Source organism: Macrobrachium nipponense, chromosome 17 (genome assembly GCF_015104395.2).
Source record: "Macrobrachium nipponense isolate FS-2020 chromosome 17, ASM1510439v2, whole genome shotgun sequence".
NCBI classification, from domain to species: Eukaryota; Metazoa; Arthropoda; class Malacostraca; order Decapoda; family Palaemonidae; genus Macrobrachium; species Macrobrachium nipponense.
In genome coordinates this window covers 87,168,788-87,190,527 of record NC_087210.1, presented here as the reverse complement: position 1 = coordinate 87,190,527, position 21,740 = coordinate 87,168,788, and the positions used below count along the sequence as shown (strand labels likewise).

General features: G+C 36.4%; 1 protein-coding gene across 3 annotated transcripts in view; it reads left to right on the top strand.

Moving 5' to 3' along the window:
• The window catches only part of LOC135196429 (rho GTPase-activating protein 190-like), a 334,492-nt gene that overhangs the window by 121,099 nt on the left and 191,653 nt on the right, over positions 1–21,740 (top strand). For all 3 annotated transcript variants that reach the window (XR_010310411.1, XM_064223251.1, XM_064223252.1), the window contains exons 8-11: positions 6,351–6,563; positions 12,784–12,970; positions 13,406–13,521; positions 14,063–14,215. Coding sequence is in view for 2 of the 3 variants with exons in the window: in XM_064223251.1 (XP_064079321.1) it covers positions 6,351–6,563; positions 12,784–12,970; positions 13,406–13,521; positions 14,063–14,215 (669 nt within the window). In the remaining variant the exon portion in view is untranslated. The remainder of the gene's footprint in view (positions 1–6,350; positions 6,564–12,783; positions 12,971–13,405; positions 13,522–14,062; positions 14,216–21,740) is intronic.

Here is a 21,740-nt window from a genome sequence, read left to right as displayed (position 1 = left end):
TTATGGCGATACAGATCATACTAAAATAACTTAATCTTTCTTTCACATGGCTTTTCAGTATATATAGTTGATTTCCATATCTATTCAACCTGACCAATTTTTTATTTTCCTGTTTTATTGGGCGTCATTGTTCCTAAATATTTTAAGATTATGACTTCATTTTATTAAGAAATCTTTTGTCATCTTTTGTTTTACTAATGAAAGTAATCGTCTTTTTATTTTAAGTCAAGAGTGTGACTATAATCGAATCCAAACCATTTCCGTTTGTAACCACTTTTCATTATAAAATCAATGAGAGGGACATTTCCCCCATAGCACCTTTGCAGTTTACTGCAAATTCAAATGACAAGACCCTGTCATATGTAATGGGAGTACTGAAGTGATTTAAGACCTTCCATAATAGTACATACTTGTCTTTGGACACAGTTAAGTGCCTTCTCGTAAACAACATAAACCATAGTTATTTGTTGTGTAACATGCCTTTTCTCAAACCAGCATGTTACCTGGTAAGCATTTTATCAATTTCTTTCTCTGGCACATTTAGGATTAACATACTAAAGTTTTTCATCACAACTGACAAAAGTGCAGTGCTTCTATAGTTACCACATTCAGTCAGGTTATCTTTCCTTATTGTCTTTTCTATCACTCCCATTCCCATATTCTGCAAAATAGTCTAATTATTGTATACACAAGGGGTCTTTTCAGCTAAAATCATGTATGCCCTGTATACCACTGCTTTTCTTCTCCTAAGTTTCTCTGTTACTGTGTCTACTGTAAAACCTGTGAATCATTCATCAGTACATTCAGACCATCTTCAGCTTCTGGTATATCTGTCTGATTGCCTCCATCATATCTGTTATTCATGATAGTATAAAATCTCCCTCCTGTTAGCACTGGCCAGTCCAGAATGGAAGTTTCCAAGAACTCCATTTCATTCTGGCTGTGTGAGGTGATTAAACAGGCATACTTTGACCTTATAGTTCTGTCACAGAGTCTGTGCAGGCTAGAGCAGGTGACATCAGAGGAATGAGTTCTCAGGCACTTAAGAAGAACTTGTCTATTCATAGGGTTTTGAATGTTGGTTCCTGGCTTCAGCTGACCACGTTCACTTCCTATTCCTGAAGGACATTGGGACCGGTGGTGGCTGCCCAAAAACTATCCAAAATTAGACAAAGTGTCAACATGGAAAAGATTATCTTTGTCTCTCCTTGAGGAAATATGTGGAACTAGTAGAATCATCTTTCATGATGGAAATATCACAATATTCTCAGAATTTGAAAGTGATTTCCCTTTATTAACATACAAGAAAGTGTGAAGGGTGAGAATGAAGTCTTGATTGGTGCCTCACCCTCATAAGTTATTCTAAGTTTTATACAGTGAATAGATAGGCTGAACTTTTGTATGAATTGTAATTGAGGTTGTTTATAAAAACCCCATAGTCTTCCATGTCATTGAAAGCATATAAAGTTGCTTTTAATTTTTACATTGCATAATATTTTGACCTAGCAGTTGAAAATTTTGTTTGCCGGTTACATTGTAAATGTTAATTGATTACATTGTTTTATGGATCTGCCAAGGAATGAAGGCGAGAGACCTTGCCATTTCAGTCTGCTTTTTCTTTGGAATTTATATTAAAAATTTGTGAATGCAGTACATAAATAAGAATTTATAAAACATAACATCCTCACAGTTTGAAGGTTTTGTGTAAAGTTTTATGTCCAATGTGCAATTCATGCAATTTATGGACCAAGGTTGCCTTTTTTATTTTTTTGCTAGACATTTGAAAATGACCATTCACACCATTAGGCAGACTATCCATCTTCCTGGATTTTTTGTTTCGGTTGTCCATCTTCCTGGAGTTTTTGTTTCTTGCATGTAAATTGTCATAAGTTACCACGTTTCCAGAAGAATTTATTGCATGTTTTCTAGCAATCACATTTGCTTTGATTGGGTTTCTTTTCTGGATAGGACTTTCTTTGAGGACAATGGTTTATAAAAACAATTTTGTTTTGACATCTAAAACCCTTTTTAGTAAGAGGATTATTTTATTTTCCAAGTGAGGATCTAAAGTACCTTGGGATCATCAATGTTAAATTGGTTACTTGATTGGTTTTTCATTTATGATTGGTTTTTGGGTTCATCTTGAAGAAGTAGACACTTTGAAAATAGTACTGAAGACACCTCTCGGTTCTGAGGAAAGGCACTGGTTTGCAAAGACCCCGCATGTTTATGAAGATAGAATTTCATAGGGAAAGTAAACCCAATTTTCAAACTTTTTGAGGAAAGCCTTAGCAGGAAAAAATAGTGACACACTCTGTTAAGATAAAAGTTGTTTATTGGGAAAGTGCCTGTTTTTTTCTGCTTTTTTTTGTAGTTCATTGAGCAAAAAGCCATGTGAACTGTTGCCACAGCTTCTGTTAATATTTTGTTAGGATTTCGTGTTTTGATACATTTAGGTTGACCAAACCAGTATCATCACCTGGTTAGAGGCCATGTTAGTTTCTGCTATTTTCCTGTTAGGTTTTGCTGCTTACCATATGCCGTGTGTGATACACTGTAGGTGATAAGGTTTTATGCAGCATTCTGTTAGTCCCAGGTGCATTGCTTTTTGCTTTTCATTTCTTTCCTTTGGTCTCTTCTTAGATAGCTCTAATTTTTAAACTTTACCTTTATCCATTTTCAGTTTTTATGCAAGAACAAATATTTGGCAAGCCGTTTGAGAATCTATAAGCATGAGTTACTATTCTTGTAGGCTATTTCATAGAAGTGTAACGATTGCTATTAGTATGTGTTTATTGTCTGTAAGCATTTCTTATTTTTATTTTGTTGTTAGTCCATTAACTGTTATAAAAACTGGCAAACATTTTCTTATAAATCCTTAAGTGTGAACTGTGTTTGTCTAGTAACAGGACCATAATGACTGGCTCATCGTGAAAGGCTCAGTTGTACAAGATCTCAGAATCTTCTAGGTTGAAGAAAATTGTTCATTTTAGAGAAGGGTTCTGGATGTCGAAAATGAAAATAAATTACAGTAGTTCGTGGACTACGCAGTCTTTATTTTTGTAGGAAGGTTTTTGGTAAAAAAAATTCTGTTAACAAACCTTTATGAAGAAAGATTTTGTGAGAAATTATGAGGGAAATTCTTGATGGAACACATAATATTTGAATGGCTTCAAGGGTTGAAGGAAGAATCATAAGCTATTACTTGTTTAAAAGTGTTGTAATGACACTAAGGCTTGAAAGTAATAGCATACAAATCTGATGCTCGATACACATTTTTGTGTCAGATTTTATTTCTTCATCACTGACCTATCAAATGCTCAAGTTTCAATAGGATGTTAAAGGTAGTCTCATCTCCATTGGTAGTAAGGTGTGGTAAGGGTTTTTTTTTGCTTAGATTTACTGAAGTTAGTTTGAAGGGGAAATTAACCTTTGAGGTGTCTCATTTCTCATTGATGATTGGAATTTGGATTATGAGGAGTCTCAATATAAAATTGTAAGGATTGGTAAAAATGTTGATTTTGCTATTTTAGTTTAAATTTTATTCATGTTTATGATAGTGCTTCAATGACTGTCTCTTTATTATATTACTTCCTGCAATTTTTATACAGATAAGCCATCATTTTTCCATTATAATATTTTTTATCTATTTTGTATGTTGGGTTGGAAAGTGAAGGGAGTTCTTGCGATTGTCTTCTGTCATTCCCACCCTATGAAGGGAATTGCTTTTTGAAATTAGGTTTACATTGATTTATTTATTTACTTTTTTGTACAGTTTGAGAAGCTTCTTTATTCTGTACTATGGTAGGTTTATTGAAATGTTGATAATTATTTTTTTTATAACACTTGAACATTCTGCTTTATTGTGAAGGAATTGTTTGGTGATATCTGAAATACATAGAGCAGTGTGTTGTAAAAGAAAGTAGGTCTGAATTTTGTTTGCTTGAACAAGAGATCTGGCATCACTGCATGGGTGAAAAGTGTGGGAGTTTTTCATAGGCTGCTAGGTTTACTAGATGAATATTTGTGTGTTGATGTGGAGATGTTTTCAATAATGTTCCTAGCTATGCAAACTATTCATTTCTTGAGAAATGTTCTCCATCCTTTTTTTTTATGTGTTGAAACCTTTTTTATTGAAACCTGTTCATAATATTCCTCAGTGAGATGCTTGATGAATTTTGATGAATTATTTTGGTGTTACTTATGTCTAAGTTTCCCTTTCATCCATATCAGAGTCACACATATGTTTAGCAGAATTGCAAAATCTAAATTTTGTTTTACCTAATTACTCAGTTATTCTGTGGTTTTTACATTTTTTTAATGCTAAAGCCATAGAACCATGTTTTATAAGGTTTAGCTCACTACTCATTGTTAATTTTTTTCCTCCCTTCATGCCCTGTGCCAATAGTACACTTACACCTTGATATTTACTGATGATTTCTTACGTTCCCTGGCAAGGTACCATACTACATATCTTGGAGGGTATTTCTTATTGCTTTTGTAATAGGTACAGTAATAATATTCACTCATTTTATTCATGGGTCATTCAGGATAAGCCAGTTTGTTTTATGTATCCTCTGGAATGTATATGTGTGTGTTTATGATTTTTGTAGCTCATGGTAGAAAAAAGGTCAGGGTTCCCTTATATAACAAAGTGTGCTTTCAGTGTTTAGCTCAGCCCTAGTCACTGTTAGTTTATATGCTGCAGAGTGGATGCTTTCAAAGTTCACCTGTACCATAATTCTTTGTGGAAATTTCTTATGCCAAATTGAAGTCCGTTTCACTCCTCAAAGCCCATTTTATTTATTAATTAATGACTATACAATAGAAGTAAATTTTATTAGCATTACTTTGTACTAGTTGAAGTTTAGTCTTTAATGGTCTCTCATAGTGGTTATCAGTGTTTCTTAAGATAATGATAAGGTCTACTATTGTGTTACATAAATAATGGGATGTCACTGTTATGAAAAGTATATTTTATGTCTTGTCAGAATTCTCCACTATAGTATTTATGTAAAGTGTGATGGTTGTTTGGTTCTTGTACTCAGTTTTTTGCAATGTAATAGACAATGGATAATTTCAAGTTTACTAAATTTTATTTTTTTGCGGAATATTCAATATCACTGTTTTGTTGATATCTTAGAAAGATATCGTAATCATGTTTATTTAATGTGATTTGTATTTTTGTGTCAGTTAGAGAGAGTAAGAGGGGAGTTTATAGTGATCATGGTTAATGTTTCACTAGAACATTAGTTTTTTTTGTAAATAATGGATATGGTTATTCTTTGACCATGAATGATTTGATTCATGTAACCAAAGCCTTCTTGGATTTTATGGGATTATATGAAAAAGTTATAAACCTGAAACTCTGTATGGTATTAAGGAGAAACGTGTGTCCAGTATAGCTGCTGAATGGTCTTGGTATATGGTATGTGACATCAAGCTATGAAAGAACCTCTTCATATTTTAAAGGAGCATTTCTTAAAGCTTGTAAAATGTAGAAAAACAATAATTTCTGGGCTCAGCCGTGTCGCTCCGTGAAATGGGGACTTTATTGGCTACCATATTTAATTGAGCTATGTAGGTAGTTAGGTAGTTTTAAGGGAATATTAGCATAAACTTCTTTACTAGTTCCTTTATTATCTGTTCATAAGTTAGTTGTTTAGTATATTCATGCTTGATATGTTAGAGTTATTTTCAGTATAGTTTTAGGTAATTGTTAGTAGCCTAAAAAACAATTTAACACTAAAAAATTATTTATAAAATTATCATTTGACAGAATTACTTAGTTTTTGCTCATTGATAATAAATACAATAAGTTTCTTTACAGCAATTAAATCATGTTCCTTATTGAATTTAGAGATATTCTCCCCCCATTTGTAATAGAAAATAAAAAAGACAATTAGTTGGTGTACTGGTGATGAAGGTGGTTTTAACGAAACTGCATATTGGATGTCTGTGCCTAGGTTATTGTTCATCTTAGGTTTAGTGCATTAGATTTTGTCTTTAACAAAAGATTGCTAATAGCAGAGCACTTTCTCATATATTTTCCCAGACGTTCTTATGAGCGACAGGTACTTCTCCCTAGGTATTGTACATAATTGATTGGTAATTTTGAAGATGGGAGTGGCATTGATATCCTGAATAATTTTTAGTCATAATTTTAATAAAATGTACAATTTGTTATTTACAAGAACTTTATGTCATATCTTGATGATTGGCAATAGTATTGAATGACCTTCCTGGTCTGAGTCCCGAGGCTTTTTCCACAAAACTGTCCGTCCATGCTTTCATATAGAATATCACTCAGCGTTATTACTGTTGCTCATTGATACTTCTTTTATTTTCAGGGATTGGTTAAGTATTCAGCAGAGAATTTGTGACCATCCCGACTTTGATCGTTATTTCATACGATGTAATGAAGACATCCCTTGGTCAGAAAACACAGATCTCCTCGACTCTGCTGACACACGCATTCCTTTTGATGTCTTAGACTCAAATGAAGCAGAAACAGTTTTTAAGAATCATGTTAATGCTCTCCAAGCTGAGCTAGAGATGAGAGAGTAAGTATTCAGTTTGATGTCCTTTATAGCTTTTCATTTTTCTCATTTACAGCTTTCATTTATATATTCATTTTTGTACTTGGAACAAGTATTCATATGTGAGCATATTGATGCATTAAGCAGCAGCATATTAGAAGAGGTTAACAGAATTTTTTTTTTATTCGTAGAATAGTGCAGAGGGATTCATGTTTAAAAAAAATGAGGATGCTGAAAAAACAGGCTAAGCTGCAGTGACTGTAACTAAATCAAATATTCTTGTTCCTTTTTTTATTTATTTATTTATTTATTTATTTTTTTTTTTTTACAAATCTGCAAAACCCATCTTCTTTATTAATGGCAGGGGCAGTGAATAATAAATCTAACCACACCAGATTAAAAAATAAAACCAGGTTTTTAATTGTTGACCATTCCAGAAAGAATTCCATATTGAAGTAATATTAATCTATCTGAACTGGTCATGCGTACCAGTCTTTTACAGATAACCCACATGACCTAATCCTACAGTACAGTGAATGGTGAACAACACTTACAATAGAACATACAGTACATATTTAGTGATTGTCCATTTTTCTGCCAACAGTATGTTTCAAATATTGCCCAGATCCTGAAAAGAAATTTTGTTATGACTTCAACATTTTTTCATCTAATAACAGTTTAAAGGCATTTCAGTATAGTAGATATGTTTTAATATAAGAACAAACCCTTTGAGCCTGTTGTGTGAATTAAGAATGTTAAATCAGTGGTATAGCTGAATTGGGATTATCTGTCTGTCTTCTTGTTAGTTCAGTTGTGGTATAATGTTTAACATCTGCCACACTTTGGAGGTATTTCAATCTCTTTAAATTTAAAGATAGACAGTCATGCATAGATGTTCTTGAAAGGAGATGGGCTGTCTCTCCTTCGAAGTCTGTCTTACTTGGTTATTGCAACTTTCAATGCAGCTTTCAAATGATTGAATGGATTTGTCATCAAATTTATTTCTTCCCTGTTGGAGTGATAGCCATTAAACTACGTACCAAGATAAACCATCATGCATGGTACATGTGAGGAAAAGTTTCCATATGGATCTCCTTTGCTTACCTTGTCATTGTCTTTACATCTCCTGTTATGTGGTTGGAGGATCTTGGTTACTATACTTAATAGTAAGATAGACTAAACAAGGAGATATGTGTTTGATAGGAGATTGCTTAGCCATCTGTCTGTTATGTTGTCATGCATCAGTTTGTCATTATAGCTACTTTTACACAGCAGAAGGGATTTACGTTAAACTTGGTATGAAGTAAGACTATCATGCATAGATATCAATACGCAATGGAGGGGTACACATTTTTCTTTCTCTCAGTGCATCTCCTTTTTACCTTGTTATCACATCTCCTTGGACTACATGGTTTGAAGGTTTTCAGTTGACCTTGCTGTTTGATATTTTGAGGATTATCATGCCAACTTTTGCCTTGCTTTACCAGCAGCAGATGGCGAAGAACATCTTGTAGACCCAGCTGTCCAAATTAAAACCTTTTGACTAATCCTTGCAAATTGTCCATGTAACTTTGGGAGAACATTTGGTCCTTAAAAGAATGCCACTGCCAGTGATGGTCCTCCTTTAAGGACAACATGAAAACTACTGCAGGATTTCCATCCCTTTCAGCACAAGTATGGAGGCGTAATGGCTAAGGGAATGAAATGTGAAAAACACACATAACACAAAATCATGTACGTAATAATTGGTGTAAAGAAAGTAGAGAACTAGTGGTAACCATTGCTGTGAAATAGACAAAAAGGAGATGAATAGTTGAAGCAAACATTGCTCTGACAACATTAGACCCTGCTAAGGACAAGGCAAGTGGAAAATGGTATGTTAAGACCCCTACAAGCAAAAATATGGTCAGCAAGACCATATTGAAATTAACAAAAACTATGACGATTTACATGAAAGAATGAGCAGAATAAACTCAAAACAGCAACTGGATGATGCGTAGGTTATTTGGTTGGAAGATATCACTGAAAAACTCCCTAAAAATAAGAGAAACACAATAAATATGATAAACAATACAAAATTATAAATAAATGTAATTACACAAAAAATTAAATCCTGTCATTGTCATGTCACCAAAAGCAGCAAAAGTGCTGTTAGGTCTTGGAGCAAATGGTAGTATGTCTAATTACTATCAAGGTGAATGGAGAAATGAATATCAGTTGAGCAACTTCGGGAATCTTTGAAATATCTTTTTTTGTATACCTGGATACTTTCTGGTCAGTTTAAGGCTGTTTTATGACTAATTGATTTATATTAACAAATAACAGACATATATAGAAGTTTCTATTTTGTGTGGTATTCTGAAATATTTTTATAAGGCTTTAAGTTTTAAGTACTTTGTCAATATTTTTATTGTGATATCCAATAATGATGTTTATGTACTAATTGCGATTTTATTTCTGCTACATTCAGGCTACCAAGAAGGTACTGTCAACTTTCTGAGTGCATGATCTCTTTTATTCTTTTATGTAGTTAAAAAGTCAAATTTTAGAGACGTTCTAGTGTAGCAAGATAACATTGTTCAGTTGGATTACATAACTTTACTACAACTGGTAGATTGTTTTATTGAAATTGTTATGCTTGATTCACGCTACATTTTTATTTGGGTTTAGAAGTCACATTAACTGTAGACATGGCTAGAGTACTGTACCTTATTTATGGTAGTTGTAGTACATACATAGAGTATCTATTTTGATATGTTGCTTGTAAATTCAAAATAGAGGGTAATGATTAATTTTTAAGTTGTGCTGTTACTGATCTTTTGTGTTGTCAGTGAGGCAAAATATATCTCCAACTTTATCAGATGTTTGTGAGTCTTCTCAGCAGTTGCCTAGTTGAAGCTGATTGGTTTCTTTGTTTCATGTTGCTGTTTTTCTATAACTTAATATGTGGGCATCTTCAGTGGATTCTTGTCACTACTTTTGATTTGCTTAAAGTGGCAGCAATGACTGTTTTGATGTTTAAGTACTTCATTTGTAGCCGTGATCTAGATTCAGGTAAATATTTTTTGGAAGGCATTAAGGCTTCATTTAGGCTTACTTATATTAAGCCTAATACTGAATTTGATGTCATTGTGTTATAGGGTCATTAGAATTGGTAGCTCCCTTGGCATTTCACAAAATTTAATCTTGACATATGGAGGGATAAAAAAAGAAAAACATAGAACCAATGTCTGTGATATACAGAAGTTTGACAACATTGCGGTAGCGCCAGTATTGCATACGGAATGTGATAGTTTACACTTTTGGGATTATATTTTGTATGTCTAGTTTTAAATTTTTCATTAATGCAGTCTTAATACAGATTGTTTGACAACAAACCTATCTTTTACATTTGCCCCATATTTGTGGTCCTTATGAATCTTAGACACAGATGCATCATCTATGAATCAATAGAAAATCACTTGTTGGATGGATGACCGCCACTGTGTTAGCACCCCAAAGGGTAATCATAGAGTCACCAAAAATAAAGATATCAGTATTGAAATTTTATGAGTACTTACTATTCTGCTGATATATATATATATATATTTATATATATATATATATATATATATATATATATATATATATATATATTATATATATATAATTATATATATATATATATATATATATATATATATATATATATATATATATATATATATAAGATATATATAAATATATATATATATATATATATATAAATATATATATAAATATATATATAATATATATATATCTATATATATATATATATATATATATATATATATATATATATATATCTATATATATATATAGAATAGATAGATAGATAGATAGATAGAAGATAAGATAGAATAGATAGATAGATAGATGATAGATAGATATATAGATAATATAATAATAATAATTATAATGATATATAGATAGAAGTAAGATAGATAGATAGATAGATAGATAGATAGATCGATAGGAGATAGATAGATTGAATGATAGACTAGATAGATAGATAGATAGATAGATAGATAGATAGATAGATAGATAGTAGTTTTGAGCCAGAAAATTGATAACTGATTTGGAGTGTGTGGTGACTAATAATACCAGTTATGTGTCTTGAAATAATAGTTTGAACTGCCTGGTTAGCTTCTGGTGAGTTCTCAATCAGAACTGTTTTGAGTACCAAATATAAAAAAGTTATCTGCTTTGAGTGTTTTTTTTTTCTTTTTCTTTTTTTTACTGTTTCTGGTCTCTCTTGTCTTTTAAAGCAAGTGGAGGCTCTTTTCTTGCCCATGGTTAGACTATTATTTGATTGCAAACTTGAGGAGAAAAAGATGTGTGAATTCCTTTCCTTAAAAATCCTGTACGCTTTTATCGACTTAGAGAATGAATTTGGGACCTGTTTGTTAGTCAGTTTTTGGGTCATAGTTGAAGTGCAGTGAGTGATTAAATGATAGAGAGGTTAATGTATGTTGGTATATTTACCATGTAAAGTGAAAATGAAAGGGGCCTGGCAAGGTAGTCTTTGTCTGACTGCGGTTCATTGTTTCATAAGATACAAATGTACCATCTCTCTCTCTCCCCTTGTTCTCACATTTTATCGTCTTCACCATACAACCTATGCTGACAATAGCAGAACTTACACTAAAATCAGGAATAGCCCATTAAAATGTTAGTGCACTCATGCCAAACTTAGTTCATGCTCAGAACCCATGAAGAAGGCATTAGGAACAAAACATTGTACCTTAATTTCTCTTATGGTTGTTGCAGAAGAAATTAAATTGCACATCTTAACCACAGGCATTCTTTTCTGTTCATGTTTATAGGTAGTTTCCCGGAGCCCTGTTGTAAAGTTCTCATTATCTAAAGGTTAACATCCATCCAGGCAGCACTTTTGTTTTTGCATAAACATTGTTTGCAATCCTTTGATTCTCACATACCTTTTATTAGACACTTAGGATTATAGGAATAAATTAGAATATGTTTTGAATTTGTCAGTTGGCTTCGTCATTACTTGAGTGTGTTGATGATTATTTAAGGAAGCAAGCATTTCATGTGTACTTCCCTCATATAGGTTATGCTAGAGGTTCTTTAAGGTTCCCAGTTTTATAGCCACATGGTGATGGTGCCCTATGTCAATCAAAGAGATGTAGTGAATTGTGTATTAAGAGTAGTTGTAGCATTATTTAAGGAAATATAAAGTTCAGTAGAATTAGAGAGTAATTTGTTTTACTGAAATTGTATTTGTATTTTATTATAATATCAATAATTTCTTTTGATTTTGTATATTATGAGTTTTACGCTTTTTTGTAGTTAACAAATGTCATTTTTTAATTGTTCTTGCTTTATCATTGTTTATTTTAATTATATCAGGAAGTAACTAAATCAGATTGATTTTTTATTGTTTTGGGTACAGTATTGCATGATGCAATGATTTACTGAAATAATTGCCATCTTGTTAGTGAAATTAATAGAATGTATTAGTTTTATACACCTTGCGTGAAGATGAAGTAGTTAGTACATTTTACTGAAAATCTTTGGTAATGAAACTGAAACAGGGTGGAATGTGTTTGTGTTTGGTTATTGTTAGACTAATAGTCTTTTACATATGGTGAAATTTAGGTAGAATCTCCAGAGTAAATCTCATTGGTTTAGTACTGCATATTTTAAAGTCCTTTAGATAATTCCCTATTAATGTTAATGACTGTTCCTTTTACTTTTTAAAAGAAGTTAAGTATGGCCTCCTGTCTCATGATTTCATGAATCCATAGGGAACTTTAAACCCGGCCGTATATGTATGATTTTGTTACTGCCTTTGATAGGGATCTTAATTCATGACACAATATTCATAGAATCTCCCAGAAATAAGAAAAAACTTTGGAACCTTATCGAAAGAATTTCATTGGCAGTTTTATTTTCTTTGTTGTCTTTGTTTAGATTGAGGGGATTAGGAGCTATGATGATGTACATTTACTTAGGATGTGTGTTTATGACATTCTTGCAAGTAATGATAATAACTGTAAAACTGAATGGGTTTCAGATTGCATGCATTATGAGTTAAATTATTTTGACTTGAAATAGAAAATCTATTTTTTTTAACTACTATTGTCATAATGTTTATCTTGATTTGGTGTGAAATATTGTTTACAGAAAGAGATTAGGGTAGACAGCAAGTATCTTTTTGTAACTTTTTTTTTTGTACTGATTAATTTTTCTCATCCAGGATGCGAGACAGATTCAAAATCCTACTAGCAGAAACGGGTTACGTGACTCCAGGAAAGAGATTAGATGAAGTAAGGGTTCTTTTCATGGGTAGAGAGAGTTTTGACTCCCTCTCAGAGAATGATCGACAGTATATTTATGACCAGCACCAAAAGGACATCACAGAAAAAGCAAGACAAAATTTCCATGTAAGTGGTTATGTTTTGTAACCAGAATGTAAAGACCAAAAATTATTTGTGTACTGCAGAATAAATCAGACATTGAGTACAGTGTACTATATTATTAAAAAAAATGCATTAGTAATTGATTGGAGAGCTTTCTTATTTTAAAGTATTCTTTTAATTATATAGTAATGTAATAATTTTTTTTTCCTTAGTACCCCTCTATAGGGTAACAAGGAAGTAGTTCTTAAAGTAATATAGGATTCCATTGTATATATTAATATTTTCTCAGATTTTTTTTCATACTTTTTTCCGTGTATGAAGACTGGGGGGATAGGCAATTTCAGTACTACAGTAATTTGAGGATGCTTAATGTATTGGTGTTTGCACTGAATAAAGCTATCTTTGATTAATGGATTTGCATGGAAAGCATGCATTAATTTGTGAAAATTTCTCCTGCAGGAGTTGTTATTAGAACAGGCTGAGCTGTTTTACCATGTGAAAAGTATTGCACCAACTGGTACTATAACACAAGACGATATTAGAGAAATCACTCAGACACTACAAGAAGATAGCAGGTAAGTTTGTATAATTAATTTCTTGTTGCTTTTATGTAAAAGAATTTCAGTGTTCTTCCCGTATTTGTAGGGAATAGGTAAAACTAAAGAAAAACCCACTTAAAATGTTTATACCTGGTTTTTTAATATTTTTATCACAAAAAGTGGATTTTATGATGAAATTTATTTAAAAAACCAAGAATTTGTGGATATTTCCTCATAGAAAATACTGCGAATAGGCAAATTTTCCACGAATCCGGAGTCTGGGAATACCTGGGTTCACTGTATTACAACTGTAGAGAGTTCATTATCAGAATAGATGGGCTCAGTCAAATTAAGGGAATTTTTCAGTTCTCCTGAATATCTTTGTACGTGAAAGTTTTATATGCTTAAGCAGTGGTAAATTTACCAAACCTGAGAAATCATTAGGTAGGTAAATGCAACAAACACCATTACTTGATATCCTAAGCTCATGCACTACACTAAGTTTATATAAATACTGGTACTCAGAATGGTGTTCACAGATTTTCAAGTATGCTGAGATCTTCTTTTTTCTTTTCAGGTATAAAGTTTTGGATAGGTTAGAAAGTGAAAGAACATTGCTGCTTCTTCAGCATCTTGGTTTCGTACATTGTCCCAAGAAGGAACATTGCCCATCTTATCCTAATTGTATGGATTGCCTCATCGAAAAGATAATTGCTAACAAAGCAGCTAAGTATGTTTTTATTTGGTTTGGTTTTATCGATAGATTTACACCTTTTCACTCAAGGAATTTAGGGGGAAGTATTGTAAATTGTTAAAAGAAGTTAGTCATTAATGATTAGTTCATGATTTTTACATCATTGAGGATCCCATATTTTTTTCCATTACAATATTTAATTCAAACTTCTTTAAAATGTAATGTAGTAGTACTAAATTCAAATATCACAAAAAGTGTGTTATCCATTTAGAATAGCTTTTCAGAGAAGTGTGTGACATGTTTAGTGGCAAATGTTACTGTGATGATGATTGTTACACCATTTTGTTTGCCAAAAAGATTTTTGCAAGTGCCTGCTGTGGCTGATCTAACCTATCATATACATTACTACTAGGAGGTTGTCATAGACTAGGTTATAATCACAGTCTATACCCCAACTACGTAATGCCAGCATGGCCATTTCTTATGTATAATAGTTTATTGAAAACTATAAAGAAATGTTTGTTCATAGCAAACTCATCAAACTTATAGAACCCAAATTTGCATTGTGTTGTCCCTAAATTCATCCATTTTAAAGTTGTCGAGACAAAAGGAGTAGAGGAGCTATTGAGTGACTGTCTGTCCATGCACACCTCTTGAACCACTGGTTGAAACCATTGGTTGAAAGGGACTACCCTGCCCAATTGTATCGTGTGCCCTGTGACTGCAAACATTTTTTAGTCTCCTTGGCTCAAATAGGCAGTTCAGAGTTGCTTATTTCGTATCAGAAAATATTTTGTTAATTTTTTTTTTTTTTTAGCATTTTCTGACTGTCCATATTTTCCCCTTCTTTCGTAATTACTGTACGATATCTGTCAGTGTAGGCAGTCCCTGGTTATTGGCGGTCCGGTTTTATGGGGCTTGTCTAGCACCGATTTCTGGTTATGCGCAGATGGTAGAGTATTGTCGCTAGTAGCTAATACATACCTAATAGAGGTGCCATTAACCGGTTATTGATACCGAAATCCGGTAATTGGCACCAATAAGTGCCTAGGGGATTTTCTTGGTTATCAGCGATTTTCATTTATCAAGCCATTGGTACAGAACCCCTGCCGATAATATATGTATATGTGTATATGTATGTGTATGTATATGTGTATGTAAATGTGTATATATGTATATGTATATATGTATATGTGTATATGTATATATGTGTATATGTGTGTGTGTATATATATATATATATATATATATATATATATATATATGTATATATATATATATATATGTATATATATATATATATATATATATATAGTATATATATATATATATATATATATATATATATATATATATATATATATATATAGATATATATATAAATATATATATATATATATATATATATAATATATATATATATATATATATATATATATATCTATATATATATATATATACATATATATATATATATACTATATATATATATATATATAATATGTATATGTATAATGTATATGTATATGTATATATATATATATATATATATATATATATATATATATATATATATATATATATATATATATATATATATATATATATATATATATATATATTTCTGGGTTCGACCTGTGTCGGCCAGTGAAATGTCCCTGTAGCACACATTTCTAGGTATAAATAGATGCTAAATATACCAGAGAAAAAGCTAAATGGAATGCTGAAGTTACTACCTTCAGCTCGCTCACCCTATAGGGCGAGTGGAAGCCACTACCACAGATATTCTGCCAATTAGAAGACTCCTCTCAAAACCCCTCTCTATATAGGTACCGTTACAATGTCTACTTTACGTCTACCTTCCGCTCGCTACTACTACAACTCCTGCCTGAAGGCTTCATTCCTGTATTACCACATTCAGTGTCCATACGCGCTTTTTTTGCTGTCCTCTTCAAGTGTTTTTTGGCGAAGCATGTCTGCCCCAGAGCCCCAAGCTTCTTCATCTAAGTTGAGTATTCCATTTTTCGTTTTTGTATCTCGTGAGGGCACGTTGCATCCCTTTTTTAGCCCTTTTTTGGTCCCTTTGTTCTCGCGAACCGGGCTGACGCTCCTTTTATATCCGCCATTTTGGGTGCATCATTCGCGGCGTGTGTTTTTTCTCAATTGTTATTTTATGATGAATTTTGCCTCCATCGTTTGCATTTCACTGTTTAGACTACTGTTTTCGTATGCCTTTTCATTATTCTCGCTCCTGTTGTTTTCTGGAGCATTGGTTTTACAAATTTTATCCTTACGTTGTTGAGCCTAACTCGCTCCTGACGTACTCTGAGGCCTCTTCTTTTACGTTTATCTTTTGTTATTTATAGCCTTTTGTGGCTCCTTTGTTATCCTCAGCCCCTCAGGAGCGTGTTGGTTTCCCCTCGTACGTACGATTTTATTTTATTTTTCATGTTATACGCAAGTAGTGTGTTTTTGGCTTTTAGGCTAGCCTAGCAGTACGCCAGTTTTTTGTGGAGAGGGCGATTCCTCTCTCTCTCTCGCGGTACTCATGCATGCATTCTTTTAGTGTGTTTTTCGATGTTAGTCAGTAATGCACTCGATTATATGCACCTTTGTGATAAACTATTCAGATATTTATTTTCTTTTGTTGAGGTTGAAAGTCCTTGCGATGCCCTTCCCTGGCATACCCAACCAGACCTAGGCTAGGTTTTGGAAGGTAGGCCAGGCAGTCTTATGCCCCTCCACCTTTCGGCTCCATCCTTACCGCCTCTTGACCAGGCAATTATGCTTGCTGGGAGAGTGGTCCAGGACAGAGAGTCCCTCTCGTGTCATGTTTGTAGGGTCTAGACCTATCGTACCTGACCAAATCAGAAGATTCGATTTTGGAGGGTTTAGTTAGGTTCTATCCGTCCGCTTCATGACGTCCTTTGGAGGCCATGCTAGCCTACCTGACCGGATCTGTACCGATCTCAGAGGGTTAGACTGGGTTCTTAGCTGGGTGCGTTCCCCCTTCCCTCCTTTCGCAGTTCTTCCAGTAATTCCTCATCAATTATTTTATGATTGTCTTGTGTGTAGCCTGGGCCTTTGCTCCCTTTAGGGTATCAGTTGGCTTACCGTCTTCTGCCCGCTTTAGTGGTAGGCTAGTTACAGCTCCCGAGAGGTGGTGGGTCACTGATCGGATGCTGTGGCCAGGCAATCACGACTCGTCCACTCTCCTCCAGACACTCCCCCCCCCCCACCCCCACCCCCACCCCCACCCCACTGCCCCAGTCTCGTTTTGGTGCTGCCTAGCTAGCTCGCTGCTCAAGTAATCCTACCAATGAACGACGGCTAGAACGTATAGCTTTTCCAGGGGATTAGTCGGATGAGATTGGGTGATTAGTAAATTTTGTAATCTCTTTTGGCATGTCTCCGGGCCTGTGGATCCTCTAGCCAGGTGGGGTCTACCATCACACCAGCCAGTAGGCTGTACGCCGGATTGTACGTGCCACTGCTCCGCTGCTCTGTTGTCTATTCTCCTCTATGTTGTCACTGCCTCCCCACTCATGTGGGGGCGGACCTGGGCTTAGAGCTGCGTTCTAATTACCTTAGAATTGCTTCTCTTCCCCGGTGTGATCAGACTCAGGCCTAGGTTTTACCTATTTTCCCTGTTCTGCTCATATCAGCCTGTCCCCGCTGGGTTTTACTGTTATGATAACGAGGTTTGGACTCCGGAGTAGGTGAAGTCTTTGAGAGATTATGTTAGGGTATGTTTTATTTAGCTAGCCTCTGTTGGTATGTCTCCAGACCCGTATTTGTTCCGATGTAGTGCGGTCTACCATCACACACGCCAGAAAGTATACACCGGAGTTTATTGTACCGTTGTTCCCGCCGCTCTGTTTTCCATCTTCTATGCTATCGCTGCTCCCCACTCCGGTGGGGGCGGAACGGGGTTCAGAGAATGCACCTACAATTGGTTACGTTGCATTACTCTACTTCGATACGATCAGACTCAGGCTTAGGTTTTACCTTATTCCCCTGTTCTGCTCGTATCAGGCCCTCTCCGCTTGTTATAGCTTTGCCGATCCCAAGTATGGATTCCAGAGCAAGCAGAGACATCCAGAGCTTTATTAATAACAAGTAAGTTGAAAATTATACCCAATTTCGCCTTTAACTGGTTAAGTATCTAGTTGAAGTATACTCATCCCGCCGGAATTAACTCCGGCAGCGTTATTTGATGATACTCATTTGCTTTTTCAACTTACAGATGGTTCGTTTGCCAGGTGATGGGTTGTCTGGCCGTCCTGCACAGGCCGTACGGGCATGAGGTCTGCCAATCCCATGCCAACTGCGCCATCCTTGTGGACGGAAGTATGGTTTGGCACCCGGAAACCTGTACGGTGTGCTACGAACCTGGTGAAGATCGTAAGAGACGAGTCAGTAAGTAACAGACTCGCCTCATTGTTTCTGTGAAATTTTTGTTACACTTTGGCTTTGGGGGAAAATTCCTCGACACTGGGGAATCTAATGTGGTTATTTTTTACAGGTTACTTTGGCGCTCAAGGCTTCTTCGATGGCTTCCCTTAAGGCCTGGGTAGGAGGCTTCGGAAGGATCGCGAAATCCGGCCAACCTTATATGCTGTCGGAAGAGCTGTGTTCTCGCCTTTATCCCAATGCTCCTTTTTCGGCAGCAGTACCGACGGCAGTGGCGGCTCCTATTATCGAGGGCATCCGCCAGGAAACTCAACCCCCCCACCCTTAGTTCTACTCCCTTCTTCTCCTCCTTCCTTTCAGGGCTTCCCTATGAAGTCCACCCCCACTTGGGATAGATCGGCCTCAGTAATCCCCAAGGTCAAGGCCTGGAAGATGAGATCCCTGCCGAAGGTGGTTAAACCAACCAAGCCTTCCCCAGTAGACTCCGCAAGGTCGTCATTGGGTCCCAAGCCTTCGACTTCGGCTTCCTCGGCTAAGGCTACTCCCCCACTCAAGGGGTCGAGAGCTAAGTCTTCCAAAGCCAGACCGGCAGAGTCTTGCTTCGACCAGGAGGCTTTCACGAATCTTCTCATGTGGAAGATGAGCGAAGTAGTGGATTCGAGGCTGGAATCGGTGTCCACTCAGCTCGCCCCAGGCCTAGAGACTTCGGGTCAATCCATCTTGTCGCTGACCCAGAGGTTACAGGCCCAGGAGGAATTAGTGTCCGAATTCCTCCAGTCCGGAACCACACCGCAGTCCTTAACGGTGCCGGACACATCTAAGTTTCCGCCATTTGAAAACAGCAACCTTCAATGGCAAGCTTACCATTGAAGGTTGCGGAACCCGACCGGTGGAAGACTTGAGTTCTTCCCGGTGGGCCTACAATTTCCCTTCCCAGGCTATGCTAGACTAGCCGAGGATGCGCTAGTCAGGGTAGACAAAGTCCCAAAAGAGACGGTCATCTACCCTAGGGACCAGGCTCAATCTGCATGGGTCCGCACCCTCACAGAATGGGAGTGTGTCAACACAAATTTGACACCCCATAAAGGTTGCTACACTATGTTTCTGGCCCCACACGAAGTTCCGACTCCTTGTACGTCAAAGGTTGCAGAATTGACACTGCAAGCCGCAATGGAGGAAAAACCTATGCCTCGGCTAAAAGAGACGGAGGCTACCTCCTTGCTCTTCCCCGGGGATTTAGAGTGTTGGGCTGACTCTCTGGCAACGTTCATGGTGGGCAAACTCGACCAGGAGTGTGCCTCCCACAATTCAGTGAACGTTTGCCTAGGATTCCGGACCCCATGGTTAAGGCGGAATTCAAAGCAAGGTGAAGGCTGAATAGGTCAATTAACTCAGTCACCACTGCAGAGTTGACTGCTACGACCTTTGCAGAGGAGCCTCTATTTCGGGTCCTCACAAAGTCACTATTACAGGCTTTTCAATCAGACCTGTATGACTTTATAGTGGCTAGATGAGCTTGCAGGAAGCATGTTTTTGCTAATGCTTCCATCAGACACAAATTGAACAGGCTCATAAAGGCATCGATTTGGGGGGCCAACCTCTTTCCTTAGGACATGGTTAACAGCGTCCTCAGCGAAGCAGCTAGAGCTAACCAGAACCTTCGTGTCCGTTGGGGACTTCCCTTCAAAAGGAAGTTTGAGACCCCCGGACCACAATCCAAAGCTAGGAAGAGGCTGAGGAAATACCAGCCTTTCCAGTCCTCTCAACCTCAGACGGTAGTACAAGCTGTTCCTGTCTCCCAGATTGGCAAGCCTTCAACATCTAAGGCACAGCCACAACAACAGTTTTTCCTGCTGCAGAGTCAACAGACTCAACAGCCTTCGAGCTCAACTGCCCTGGTAACTTCCCCAGCTTTCAACGCCTCCTTCAATAAGCATGCAAGGAGTAGCAGAGCCAGAGGTGCCTTCCGACAGAGAGCTAGCTCTAGAGGCAGGAGCTTCAGAGGAGGCAGAGGAAGCAAGACCTCAACCAATTAGTGAGGCTCCGCAGGTGAGCAGGAGACTGTATCTCTTCCGGGACCATTGGACCTTCAGTCCATGGGCCCACAGTATTGTATTGAAAGGTCTGGGGTAGAAATGGAAGAAAGGGCCTCCTCCACCAGTCAGTTTTCACCAGATTCCAACGACAGACCTACTAGACTATGCCAAAGATCTTCTTCAAAAGAAGGCAATAAAGAAAGTCAGTCGCCTGAAATTTCAAGGACGTATGTTCAGTGTACCGAAGAAAGACTCGGACAAACGAAGAGTGATTCTGGACCTGTCCCGTCTCAACTCATACATTCAATGCATCAAGTTCTGCATGCTGACCGTCTCGCAGGTGCGGACCTTACTTCCCTGTAGGGTCGTCACCACCTCTATCGATCTTACAGACGCTTACTATCATGTACTGATAGCAAGAAACTTCTCTCCATACCTAGGCTTCAAACTAGGAAAACAAGCTTACTCATTCAGTCATGTCATTTGGGCTCAACGTAGCGCCCAGAATATTCACCAAGCTAGGAGAGACAGTAGTCCAAGAGCTGAGAGCTCAAGGTGTAATGTTAGTAGCTTACCTATACGACTTGCTTATTTGGGCAACCAACGACGAGGAATGTCGCAAGGCAGCAGCCAAAGTAATAGAATTCCTAGAAAATCTGGGTTTCCGAATAAACAAGGAAAAGTCCCGTCTCATTCCGGCGTCCTGCTTTCAATGGTTGGGAATTCAATGGGACCTAAGCGCACACAAACTATCTCTCCCACCAAAAAAGTGCAGAGAGATAGCGAAGGCTATGAGACAGTTCCTCAAGAACAAAAGCGCTTCTCGTCGTACCCAAGAGAGAATTGTAGGTTCTCTTCAGTTTACCTCAATAACAGATGTTCTATTGAAAGCCAGACTGAAGGATATCAATAAAGTCTGGCGGAAAAGAGCCAACAACAAGTTTAGAGACAAAATCTCTCTGATTCCGCCGATATTAAAGAAAAGACTCCGTCCATGGACGGAAGTCCGGAGTCTCTCCAAATCAGTGCCACTACAATTTCCCCCACCGTCTCTGATAGTCCACACAGACGCCTCTTTGAGCAGTTGGGGCGGGCTACTCCCAGTACAAGAA